The sequence below is a fragment of the Mirounga leonina genome, unplaced genomic scaffold (genome assembly GCF_011800145.1).
Source record: "Mirounga leonina isolate KUSES-001 unplaced genomic scaffold, KU_Mleo_1.0 Mir_108, whole genome shotgun sequence".
In the NCBI taxonomy this organism is placed as follows: domain Eukaryota; kingdom Metazoa; phylum Chordata; class Mammalia; order Carnivora; family Phocidae; genus Mirounga; species Mirounga leonina.
Window position 1 is genome coordinate 1,774,868 of NW_023270237.1, and position 13,426 is coordinate 1,788,293.

The following is a 13,426-nucleotide window of genomic DNA, read 5'->3' on the forward strand; positions in this document are numbered from 1 at the left end:
CCCCCACCACACACACAGACACACACTCTTTACACACACACACACACACTCTCTCTCTCTCTCTCTCCCCAGCTCTTTTTACCAGCAAGCACAAGAAACTCAGACTTGTCCCTTCAGTCACAAGATGCGATCCTCTGGCTTGCTACCTTTGCTTTCCTCCCTCCACTCCCTTCGCCAGTCCCCCGCCCCTGCTTCCTTTCTTCCTTGCTGGATCATTTACTTGACCTCCTGGCCTGAAAGCCCCATGCTGTGCTGGTTCTGAGCCAGAGACCCTGGGCGGGGGGGGGGGGGGGGGGGGAGTTTTCGGGGTCAGATGAGACAAGCACGCCTTTGAGGGAAAGGCTTCTGAGAAGCAAAGCCAGACGCAGGAGCAAGGCCAAAAGCAGGGCCAGTTTCTTCTTGCAGGGCCTGCCTACCAGGGCCCAGGCCTGCTCACCAGTCACAGGGAATCTCGGGAGGCAGCTTGTGCTCCAAAGAACGCAGGCTTGGGAAGCAAGACCCACCCCGCCCGCCGCTTCCTGCACCTGCGACCAAGGGCCACCGAACTTCTGAATCACTGCTTCCTCAGCATCACCATGGGTAAAATGATGCCTACATTAATTATTCTGCGGGCAAAAATGAAATGATGTACGTAGAACATAATAAGAGAACCCACAGGAGATGCGTGATGATCCATCTTAGACACCTGTCCAAGGCTTTGTCAATACACTGGTACTTAAAATCAGTCAAAGACAGTCTTTTTAAAAAGGTTATTTGGAGTTAAATTCCTTTTCAACAACAACAAAAAAATTAAAAAACACCAGCGAGCACTGTAACATTTGTGCTTAAAAATTTCAGGCTAAAACTCAGTCTTGATAGTGATCTTTTTAAAATTTTTTATAGTTATGTTAAGCACCATACATAACATCATTAGTTTTTGATGTAGTGTTCCATGATTCATTGTGCATAACACCCAGTGCTCCATGCAGAACGTGCCCTCTTTAATACCCATCACCAGGCTAACCCATCCTCCCACCTCCCTCCCCTCTAGAACCCTCAGTTTGTTTCTCAGAGTCCATAGTCTCTCATGGTTCTTAGCATATATTGCATTATTTGTTTCAGAGGTTCAGCAGCTGGGTGATGGTGATTTGTTTTTGATGTTTCTGAAAAACACATGACTGTTCTCCCTCTGCTTACAAGACTTTTATACGCTAGGAGGGACCGTATTTGCAGATGCCTATTAAATGTGCCAGAAATCATTCACAGAAGTAGCTGAGAATGTGTACTTACCGGGCGATATAGGCCTGCTTGAACTTGGAGAAGGTGTGTAAGGGATCGGGCTGGACACAGTGCGAGGTCTTAATCCTTGTGCAGACATCTCGTTAAAATACCTAAGAGGAGAGGGGGGGTAGGTATCAGAACTGTGTGCATTTCAAGAGTTCTTAAGGGAGCTCCTATGAGATAATGTTTGGGGTTCATATCTTGAGGTCAAACGCTGGGATATTTAGAGAGTGATGCTATAGCGAGGAGACATGTATAAAGCAGACTTGGGGGTCACAAGGCTCCACTGCTTGCTTGGCAAACCCCTCTCCCTTGGGATACAGGTTAGGGACATCTGGAATGTTCTAGCTCCAGGGGGAGGCCTACTAACAGAACTGTGTCATACAACAGAGAGGGCTGGGCTTTTCTTCATCATATAACAGCTATGTAGCAATCTATCTCCATTGTCCCAAGGATTATAGACACATTCATGTTTTGATGGCTACATTTAATTTAAATTGTTATTTGCAACTCAAACCCAATCAAGCCCTTTAAGATTTATGTCATCAAATTAAAGCTTAAATGTAACGGAAAAAATACGTTGATTAAAAATAAATTAAAAAATAAAATTAAAGCTTAAAGGTAACGGTATTCCCGTGAACTGGTGGAAGACCCAGCGTTGCACACCTACTGCAGTCACGCTTGGCCACAGCTTGCCGGCTCAGACTTCTTCCTGGACGTGGAAGCCACACCAGACCTGAGGATCCTCAGGCCTGATGGTCAGCCTTCACTCTGTGAACGAGCACAGAATGCTGACAAGGAGAAATCTCTGCTTGAGGGACTTCCCCATCAGCTACCCTTCATAGGCCTCGCAGCCAAAGGAAGCAACAGTGGTGCGTGCAGGGCTCTCTATCCCAGGGAAGATCCTGGCCCCGACTGTCCATCCGTTCGGGAGAACATTAACACAGCCATTTCCGTGCTGGGTCATTTGGCTTAAAGAAAACCAGGCTCCCAAATCTGCCCTGCAGCTGTCAACTAGACCCCCACGGTGACCTCTGCCTGCCCTCTAGAGCAGCCCGCCACGGCGGCACCAGGGCCTGCCTCTACCCTACGCCCCGCTAGACAGCGAAAACCGCCTCTTGCTCTTTAAGGAATAAACACACTTGTAGACATCTTAAGTTTCCAACTATTTTCTTTCCCGCAAATGTGACATCATCATTCCTAACAGGGAGAGGAGAAATCTTTTTTGGACAGCGGTACTCTAGCTGGGATAATGTGACCTATGACAGACAAGGCAAACCTTCTGGAGTAAATAAATACCAGTTCTGGGAAAAAATATATACATATTTATCTGGAAGCCTGAAGTAGCTTCAGTATTTTCACCATGGTCGGAAGATACTGCCCCTCACAGTGTGTCCTACTCAAAATCAAGTACAAGGCACTGTGTAGTGTTAATGCATGGTCTGCTCCGTGTCTTAAGGTAGTTAATAAAATAGTTATTTGGTATTCTAGCCGATGTTTTTAGTCAAATGGCTTTCAGAGGCCAAGGATTTCAGAGAGAAGGGAACACTGTTGGAAAGAAATCAGTGAGAGACGCCTGGGTGACTCAGTCGGTTAAGCATCTGCTTTTGGCTCAGGTCATGATCCCAGGGTCCTGGGATCAGGTCCTTCATCAGGCCCCTTGCTCAGTGGGGAGCCTGCCGCTCCTCCCACTTGTGCTCTCTGACAAATAAATAAATAAAATCTTAGAAAAAAAAAATCCGTGAAATTCAAGGTAAGGTAATAGTTTTATGGTACAAACTTTTGAGAAAGAATAATCTTTATTCTTTTCAAATGAGGACGCACACAGCTATTTTAAATATGATAACCCATTATTCTGTTTTTATAAGTTTTTATTATAAAAATATAGACCTTCATTATAGAAAATCTCAGATTTCTCTTAAAATGGTAATACCACTGTCTACAGCAAATTTATCAAAAGCTTTGTTAATAACCCTCTGGATCGGGGCACCTGGGTGGCTCAGTCGTTAAGCGTCTGCCTTCGGCTCAGGTCGTGATCCCGGAGTCCTGGGATCGAGCCCCACATCAGGCTCCCTGCTCGGTGGGAAGCCTGCTTCTCCCTCTCCCCCCCCTCCCCTCCCCCCCCAACTTGTGTTCCCTCTCTCGCTGTCTCTCTCTGTCAAACAAATAAATAAAATCTTTAAAAAAAAATAAAAAAATAACCCTCTGGATCTATCCAGTTACGGAAAGAGAAAGGAAGTGATTTTGATGTGTTTTGGTGTCAATAGTCAAGATGATTCATCGTGGTCATTAGCAGACCCTGGGCTCACCCCTCACACTCAGACACTGACACGTAAGGCCAGGGCAACCTGATCCAGAACAGAGCATTTCTTTGCAGAAATGATCTGGTTCAGGGAAAGCCCAATTTCCCAAATGCTGGGTTTCTCTGCTGATTGAACAATTTTAATTTTTTCAAATTGGGACTCTGGATGAGAGAAATGCTGGGACCATTTCCTCTAGTTAACCACAGATGACCCTCTTATTTCAGCCCATTTCTTGGTGGGACAATGAGGGGGTCTGACACAGACTCTTGAGCAGATAAATGGGATGCACTGGTTTAAGTTTTTTTAAAGTAGCTGCAATAAGGCCCAGAAGTTTCCAAGTTGTTAATGCAAGGCCTCTGCCTTTCAGCAACCTCCATCTGTCTCCTGCTGATCCTTCAACCCAGGCACGCGTGGGTTCCCTCAGGCCGCATGATGCCTGCTCATCAACGTCTAGGACGTAAGATGCTCCCATACTTTAAACAGACACAGTGCAGGATGAGACAAACTCAACAACTATGCACACACTGTCTCTCTATACATAACCCTCCATTTCTCTCTCGACCACGTAATTTTGGAAAGGCAACCTCTTCTTGGTCTTTCTGTGATTCAGGAAAATGGTCCATCTTCTCCATTTTCCCCAGGCTCAGCATGTATTCTGAGGTGGTGGGGGTCGTCGGCAGCACCCGGAAGTATAGGGCCGCCTCCTCCCATGTCTACCCGGACGTGAAGGGAGACCCCCTGGAGGCTGGTCTGGTTTGGTTTGCTCCCAAGGCTCACGAGACGCACGCACACCTTTCGTCATCCATCTCCAGGCTGGACTCGCTCTCGGACAGCTGTCGACACAGGGCCTCTCTTCTCTCCATCTCTCTCTGCAGCTTCCTCTGCAGTCGCAGGTTCTCCTCCCGCATGTGGCGCTCCTCCTCCAGATATTGGGCCATTTTCTCAGAATCTGAAAGGCCAGAATTCTCGATTCAACTACGTTTCGTGCAATCATACTCAAACCTGAACTGAGAAGACCGCAGTCTGGCTCCTAGGCCACAAAGAATGTGCTCCCTCTCCCACACACAGGAGACCTGCATTCAAAGTTTACCCCACGTACCCAAGTTTGCCAACAATCTGCATTTACAGAATAACAGAAGAAGGGGCATGGCACTGGGAGGTCAGGTATCTTCACTCCCACTTAGGTACCTTCTAAAGTGCCACATGTGGAGGAGGAAATGGTGAACAGCAGCTACCAGAGCCCTGCGCGCTGCTGCAGCCCACGGGGGACGGGGCGGGGGGGGCGGGACCCAGCCCAGGGACCCCCATTCAACCCGGGTCTGCTGCCACTCAGCTCCAGTCACACCTGTTAGCACACCAGTGAGGACCAGTGCACTAGGACACACTCGGTAAGTCAGAATTCTGTTTATAAAAACAGAAACTGACACAGTAAACAACTTTAGGTGAATATGTCAAGTCTAACTTCTGTGAGACTCTTTCCCTGACTCATGCACAGCCTCTCTACAGCAGGTAAAGACCCATATACCTGTCCCTCAGGAGCTGCCCCATATGACAAGGCCCCTGCTACAGGACTGGTTTCCTAGGCCAAAGCTGATTAGCTTCAGGGTGGGACGCTGGAACCAGCTGAGCGCATCAGATTTACTCTACAGGAATCTGAAATGTGGGGCTGACCTCTTCATGAGGCTCTAGAATCTCCTTGTGCCGAGTTCCCTGGAGCATTCCAATGAATGGTAAAACTTGCCCCCACCCGGCCCCTTTGCTGACAGAATATGTTAAGTCACCAAAATAATATTAATATAAAATTCAGTATCTGCCCGATCATGTTTAAGAGAGACCTACAGCTTACTGCTCCATATTATTAGCCCACTCCAAATTCTTTTAAGGAAAGAAGCAGTAGAATTCCATACTGATCACTTCTTTCCCACAAAGTGACCCTACTTCAACTCCTAAGTCCATCCAATTAGTTTGTTTTAAGCACCTCTATGAAGGTACGGTGTTTTAGCAAATAATGACTTCTGATGATAAGTATTCAATGATTTCCAAGACAGCATCATTACAGAATATATAAAAGCTCTTGAATATCCTTATTTTAGAAATTCAAATAAAAATACCAAAAACACTAAGTTATTAAACACTATTATGTGCACTAAAAACTAAATCCCTCAGTTGTTTTCAATATAACCAGAAACCCTGCTGCCTAATCCAGATGCAAAAATCTCTTTAATTGAAGGCATGCTGGGAAGATATTTACAAAGTACACTTTTAATATAAACGATTTAAATTATTTCATCACAAATATGCAAGCCTGTAGAATTTTTCACTAGCTCTACAGGAAGCACTATATTGGCCCCTTGGAGTATTATTGTTTCTAGAACAAGAGGGGCAGCTGTTGGAGCAAGCTGCCTTTCTTTTCCATAAATAGGAAAGCTTTAGAGAACTGAGGATTTCTGAGGCTTTTCTGAGGAAAATCGTTTAAGAGAAAACACTGTCTTTCAGATGCAACCCTTTAGCATCTGGGGAAATCAGCAGGGGAATCCTTAAACAATAATCTATACACAAGAACATCAGTTAGTAGGAGTGATGGCCGGAGGACTTTCCTGGCATCTGGGCAATTAACCCAGAAGCCAGAGGACAGAGAAGGCACCAGGCCCATCACCTCTAGGTGTTACAGACCAGCCTCAGGTGACTGACACCACGGTATTCCTTGGGTGCCCTCTGCTGGCACATCACCGGTGACACCTGATTTCAAGGCTGGATTTACTCCCATGAGTCACCCTGTCACCTTCTCTCACAAAGAGCTCCCTAACACTTAGGGGCCACACCTGATGCTTCCGCCATCTTCAGCCATCTTGGAACACTTGGTCAAAGTCAGCATCGACAGAAGGTGACTTCCAGACGGACTCCAAACAGGTGGGTCTCCTATGATCCAAAGGTGGCCTGTACATTTTGCATCCCCTTTCAAGTTTATAGTTAGAAAATGCTGGTACCCAGACCCACCCCAAACAGATCAAAATCCTGTGAATGAAGCCTCTCCACCGCTATACTGAACAGTCCCCAAGGGATTCTTATGTTCATCCCAAGCTGAGACCTATTGGGAGACAGGTTCAAGTTCTGATACAGCCAGACCTGGAGGGTGAGGAGCCAAGTATCCAGAAGCAGCCCAGGGAGGCGGGCTACCTGACCTCAGTCACTAACTCATCTTCTAAACCAATTCAGACCAGCTGTGAGCCAGCTGGGTGCCACATGTCCCTCCTTCCAGTCAGCTTTCTCTGCCCTCACAAAAATCGAAATCGCACTTACGGATGCCTCTGTTTGCATCTGCAATCTCTTCAAAGACCAAATAGTGCCATAAGAAGAAAGTAAAGGGAATGAAAAATTCCTCCTCAATTTCCTCTAAAGATTTTGTCTGGGGCACAAGAGAAGTATACACGAGAAAGCCGATGGCACTGAAAGGAGTTCAGGAAGGCACGAAAAGACCTCTGTCTGTCCGGCACCCCAAAAACTCAAAAAATATCCTAACATATCTAGTATTTGAGAATTCACTGATTTGTTTTCATAAAATGTATGTCATGGTTCTCAACCCAAGGTACACATCAAAATTCCTTGTATTAAAAAATTGGAGAACCAGTTTCTACTCCTAGGGTAAGCCCAGAAACCCATATTAAGTTAGACAGAATGATGAACCCCCAAAGATGTCCACATCCTAATCCCTGAGGCCTGGGACGATGTTACCTTACAAGGCAAAAGGGACTTCGCAGATATGATTAAGTTAAGGACCTTGAGATGGGAATTTATCCTGGATTATCTGGCTAGGCAAATGTCATCCCAGGGTCTCATAAGAAAGAGGCAGGGGGTCAAAGTGAAAAGATGCGCCCATGGATGCAGGCAGGAGTGCTGCCAAAGCAGGGAAGGGGCTATGAGCTAAAACACGCAACCTCTAAAAGCTGGGAAAAGCAAGGAAACAGAGCCTCCCTTAAAGCCTTTTACAAGAAACCAGCCCTGCTGACACCTTGATTTTAGTACAACGAGACCTATTTTGGACCACAGACCTTCAGAACTATACTTTAACACATTTGTGTTGCTTTAAGCAACTAAGGTTGTGGTCATTTGTTACAGCAACATGAGGAAACTAACACTATTTCTTACAGGTTCCAAGGATGATCCTGAGTCACCAACCCAGATGCACTACTGGACTAGAACTTGCAATGAACTTTAGAGAAGAAAACATAAAGAATCACTGAAATTTTAAATGCACATTCCCTGGACTCCATAAATCCACTTCTGGAGTTTATCCTGGTGTTCTTGCTCAGGTGTCAAATGTGGGGACACAGATGTTCATTGTGGTGGCAGCATGACAACCAAAATGGGTCCGTTGGTATGGGACTAGTTAAATAAATTATGATATACAGCATCCATGGGCCATATGTTCTAAGACCCTCAGTGGATGCCTGAAACTGAGGATGACCCCAAACCCTGAATATACTATGTTTTTTCCTAAATATACACACCTATGATAAAGTTTAATTTCTAAATTAGGCACAGTAAGAGATTAACGAAGTAATAATAAACTAGAACAATTTTAACAATATAATGTAATAAAAGTTATATGACGTGGTCCTGGTTTCTCTTGTAGAGGCCAAGGGCAGGCCACTCCAAGATGGGCCACTTTGGCAGGAACAGTATTTTGAGGTAAAGCAATCCACACCCAGCAGATTCAGGAAGAGCTCTTTACTACCCCCTCAACTGCCTGCCTTTATCAGGAAGACAGCTATTCACAGAGATTCTTCTTTATCTAGAAAACTTATCTACATAATAGGGCAACCTTTGTTTTCTAAACCTCTCCTCTCATCATCCTGCTAATGGTCTGTCTCCCTTTGTATCCTCAGACCCCCACCCCTCTCTTTAGCTCATATAAGCTTCCCGATGCCTGACTGTCCTTGGAATTTCCATGTCTGTGTAGAGTCCCACATACATATGCTACTAAATTTGATTTTCTCCTGTTAATCTGTCTCACGTCAATTTGATTCTTAGTCCAGCCAGAAAAACCTTGAAAGGCAGAGGAAATTCTTCCTCCCCAACACTCTCAAAATACGTTAGTGTGCTGTACTCACCCTCCTTGTGATGATGTGACATGATACAATGCCTACGTGAGGAGATGAAGTGTGGGGAATGACATAGGCATTGTGACAAATCATCAGGCTTCTGCTGCCCTTCTGACGGTAAGGCAGGAGGGCCACCCACCTCCCGACCAGGCTGACACAATGGAAAGCAAAGCTATGTAGATAAGAAGGCACTAGTGTATCCATAGAACGAATACTAAGCAGCCTTTTAAAAAGGGAACCAGACAGCTCTCTACATGTATTGGCAAGAAAAAACTTACAAGATACTGTAAGACAAGATACTGTAAGTACAAACAGAAAAATACAAAGAGTGTGTTCACGGTGCTGCTTTTAGTATAAAATAAGTTCATACAGACACATACATGTACCTGGAAGAATCAATAAAAAAATGTGCAGCGGGGGGTCGGGGCGAGAGGGAGAAGCGCTCTTCCCTGCGCCACACTGTCTAGTCAAATGCATCTGAGCAGCCTGTGCGCAGAAACAGGAAAGACCCAAGCAAATGCACAGTGACCTAGTCAAGTGTTCAGAAATCTAGTTCCTCTGATTTCCAACTCAGTATCTGGACATTTTCCCAAACAATAAGGCTGCATTTTTAAAGCATTTATTCTTCAAGTACAATGAGCAAATGTTAGCTGAAGCTAAAATTTAGTAGTAAGGACGATAAACACTATTCTCTGCCTTAATTCCCCAAAGTACATTTGTGACTACAATCCTAGAGATGAACACAAGGAGAAGACCAAAAATAGTACCCAATTCTGGACCCTCCTGAAATTATTTGATTTTCAACAAGTATTGTAAACTGTTTTCCTGTCCTACTATAATACTTTCAAAAATAATCCATTCCAGGATGATAGAAAGATTTCTACACGCATGTATTGGTAATGAAATACAGGATGGATTTGATCTATGCAAATTCCATGGTAAATACTGGTAAAAGCCTGTGCTTGGTAAACGGGTTGATTGTGCCCACAGAAGACCAGTGAAATCAGAGGTGACATACGCTGTAACTGAGCGGCTCTCAGCTGCTTCTTCAGCCTCTCCACTTCGTTCTTTAAAAACCTGATGTGGCGCATCATGTTTTCTGGAGAGTCTATCTCCATGGAGATGTCTCTAGGCGACGGGGGAGCAGAGACTGGCTGGTCTAATTTCTCCTGCAGGATTCTTCAGTGAAAAGAAAAATTCCAACAATGAAAAACAGTTTGCCTTAAAAGACAAAACAACATACTAGCTGGAGGGTTTGTTTTCATAGCAAGCTCCTGTGAATCACCGGAATTCACAGGGTTGTCGAACTCAGGCTCTGCACATTTTATATCCACTTCTGGTCTCCCTTACCTAGTATCCAGGTCAAGGTCAAAGGGCAGAGCTGAAGGATCCACCCTCCTTTTTTTCTTTTAAATGACCACTGGTAATTGAGCATTAGTGAAAAAGTCTCCAGCATTTGCTTCTGATTATTATGCCTGGTATAGAGTAGGCACTCAGAATTATCTGCTGACTAAATGAATCACATCTGTTTGCGGAAACGGAGATACTAAAGAAATTTCACTCTCAATGCTTTTCTGGTCAACACTTCCGAACTATGTACTGTGGTCCCCCTTGGAAGGTGACGCCACACAGACTCTACTTCTAAAATTTCCTTCCTGAAAAACCAATCCTGAGGGTGGGGCAAACTGGGCTGAAGGCCCTTTGTTTCTGGTCAGAGCACAGGTAAAAGATAAAGAACAAAACCAAACCACAATCACTGGGTTAATAATTGGTGGTCCCACCTTCTATACCAATTACGGTTAGTTTGAGGCACAAGGAACGTGAATATTCAACGGCTTTTCACCAACTACATGATACTTCATATTGCTTAACACAATACTTTGGTACTTATACATATAAAACCTCCAACTGCGCTCTGCAAAGGAAGACAGATTGGCAATGGACCTCTATGTCCCCTTTCATAAGCTACTAGGGTCTTGGTTTGGTTTGGCTTTTAACTTTTTACCTTTAAGTTTGCCTAAATGCAAACTGTGAATCACCTTCAGGCCTGCCCTTGTTGAGAAAACTGGTATGTTAAATATTGTAATGGTCCCTGAGTTTATTATATTAAATACCTTTTCATAATTCAATTTTTTAGTACCACTACAATAATGCAAAGCATACTCAATTCAACTATGGCTTGAGTATTTCCCTAGAGATATAGCTTTAATTTTCACTTTTCTTAAAGCCTGTGATAGGACGATATTTTGCAAATTTAGAGATGAACTCAAAATAACTTATGGATGTTCATCCAAACCAAATAGTTATGGCCAAAGCCTCTGGTTAGCAAAAAGATCCTAGTGAAGTAGATTAATGAATATTTTTTAAAAACTCCCTTTCTACACCCCCCACACACACATCCCACATACAGAAACCCCTGACATTCTTCAAGTCCTGCTCCGTCACCCCCATTCAATGTATGCGGTACTTAAAAATTAGGGCACGAAGGGGCTCAAGAAATGTCTGCTGTTGAATGACATTTCACATCCATGTACATACATTTAGCAAAATGATTCCTAACCTTAACTATGTACAAATATTTACAGTAAGTTTTCAAGTCAATTGATAATAGTTTTCCTATGAAAATCTCAGCCTTCCTGATGAAGTACATTCTAGAGATGTGTCATAATTAAGCATACATAGTACACATCCTAAGCACTTGAGAAAACTGGGGAAGCCAGTTCAGTAAGGTAAAAAGCTGAAATTGCAACCATCTTTCCCGAACAATTTGAAGGTGACTAATTTTTTCATAGCCTTTGTCCCAAATGAAAGGAAATTTTACTGGGACTATAAGAGAGAAATATAAAGACGTGACCAACATGAGAAGAGTTCAGAAGGCTTTCAACATTTTTTTGGTTTGGCAAATTAAAATGATGTGCATCACCCAAAGAATTAAAACACCCCTTTCCTATTTGTCAGTCACACCCAGAGCATGCCCTGGCCGTGCACACGCCCCACACTGAATAGCAAGACTAAAACAAACCGCTTTTCAGCTTCAAGTTTGTCCATCCTTTTCCAGAGACGATTAACTAGCGCTTCCTGTTCTTGTTCCAAAGTATTTTCAAGGTCGATCTTCTCTCGTCTCAACTAAAGGAAGGAAAAAAGTTTTACTGAGAATAGTAAGCCACTTAAACTTTGTTAATGAGATTTTTTGATTGGACTATTAGGACCCCCTTATTTGGAGAAAACTGCAAAGAAATGGCCAATTTCCTGGCACAGACACATTAAGTGCATCTAGTTCTTAAACTTTAATTGAGAAAACCGAGACAGGTTCATTCTTTGATGTTAAAGCTTAATTGCTGTCTGGTACATGAATCACCCTGCTTGTTTCAGCATTTATTCAAGGCACATGGAAAGTCCTCCTTAGAGAGGGTTTGGGGGAGCTCGGCTTACCACTCATACCAGGACTTCTCTGGGTTTGTCCCCCGACCCCAGTGCTGCATGTAGTTCAGGGCTAAACCAGGAGGTTATATTACCATGTATATAAATAACTCAACACCTGAAGACAATTCTACATACTGATTAATGGGTGTACAATACTAGTTAACTCTGAGAAGGTAAAGAAGGAAGGAAGGTTTGATTTGGGGGAAAATCTGCAGTTGCAAAGGAAGCCCCAAAATGCACTCTACACTTCATGAAAAGAAGCAAAGATGGGAAAATGCATTTAATCAATCACTATTGGGCAATATGCAAATACTGTGAACAATGCCAGCCACTGGCTAGTAGGGTGTGTAGCAGGGAACCAAAAAGTCAGAATTTTCTGCCCTCATGACACATTTTAGTGGGGTCAAGACAGTAAATGAAATGAATTATATACTTTGGTGGAGAGTGAAAGCGGTATGAAGAAAAAGAGGGCTGGCAGGAGGGACAGAAAGTACAATGATCAATTTCACAGTAACGTGCAGAGGGAATGCGTTATATCATTCTTGTACTTCTCTAGGGGTTTGAGATATTAAATAATTTTAACAGAATTTTTTTAAGATTTTATTTATTTTTGAGAGAGATCGAGAGAGAACAAGAGCGGGGGGGTGGGTGCGGGCAGAGGGAAAAGCAGACTCCCTGCTGAGCAGGGAGCCTGATGCGGGGCTCGATCCCAGGACACTAGGATCATGACCTGAGCTGAAGGCAGACACATACCTGACTGAGCCACCCAGACATCCCAGAATTTTTTTTTTTTTTAAACAGAGAGAGGTTATTGTACTGCCCCTATGCTGTCTCTTATAATAGCAACTCACATTTTCAATCACTGAGTCAACAAATTATTTTTGATTGCACAGCTACAAAGATTTCCTTAGCAGGTCACAGAGGCAAGCTCCTCACTGATCAAAGATCCCCCTACATAGGGGCGCCTGGGTGGCTCAGTCAGTTAAGCAGCCAGCTCTTGATTTTGGCTCAGGTCATGATCTCAGGGTCCTGGGATCGAGCCCTGCTTTGGGCTTCCTGTTTGGGGAGGAGTCTACTTGACTCCATCTGCCACTCCTGCTCTCTCTCTCTCTCTCTCTCGCTTTCTCTCTCAAATAAATAAATAAATCTTAAAAAGAAAAAAAGATCCCTGCATATACAGTAAGATGAGACCAGTACTACGTATAAACTGTAGTCTTTTAAAGCAACCAAAGCAGACCTTATTAACATTGAATAAGCCAAGATCACATGGTCAAATGAAAACACAGCTGGGAAATACTTTCTGTGCACCGGGGCGGGGGGGGGGGGGGGGGGGGGGGG

At 44.0% G+C, this 13,426-nt stretch overlaps 1 protein-coding gene across 1 annotated transcript in view; it reads right to left on the reverse strand.

Annotated features, from left to right (window-relative positions):
* Positions 1-13,426, reverse strand: part of LOC118019498 (coiled-coil domain-containing protein 6-like) — a 105,965-nt gene that overhangs the window by 12,741 nt on the left and 79,798 nt on the right. Inside the window, exons 4-7 of the mRNA XM_035018737.1 lie at positions 11,688-11,791; positions 9,684-9,844; positions 4,356-4,512; positions 1,270-1,370 (exon numbers count right to left, since the gene is read on the reverse strand). Coding sequence (XP_034874628.1) covers positions 1,270-1,370; positions 4,356-4,512; positions 9,684-9,844; positions 11,688-11,791 — 523 coding nt within the window. The remainder of the gene's footprint in view (positions 1-1,269; positions 1,371-4,355; positions 4,513-9,683; positions 9,845-11,687; positions 11,792-13,426) is intronic.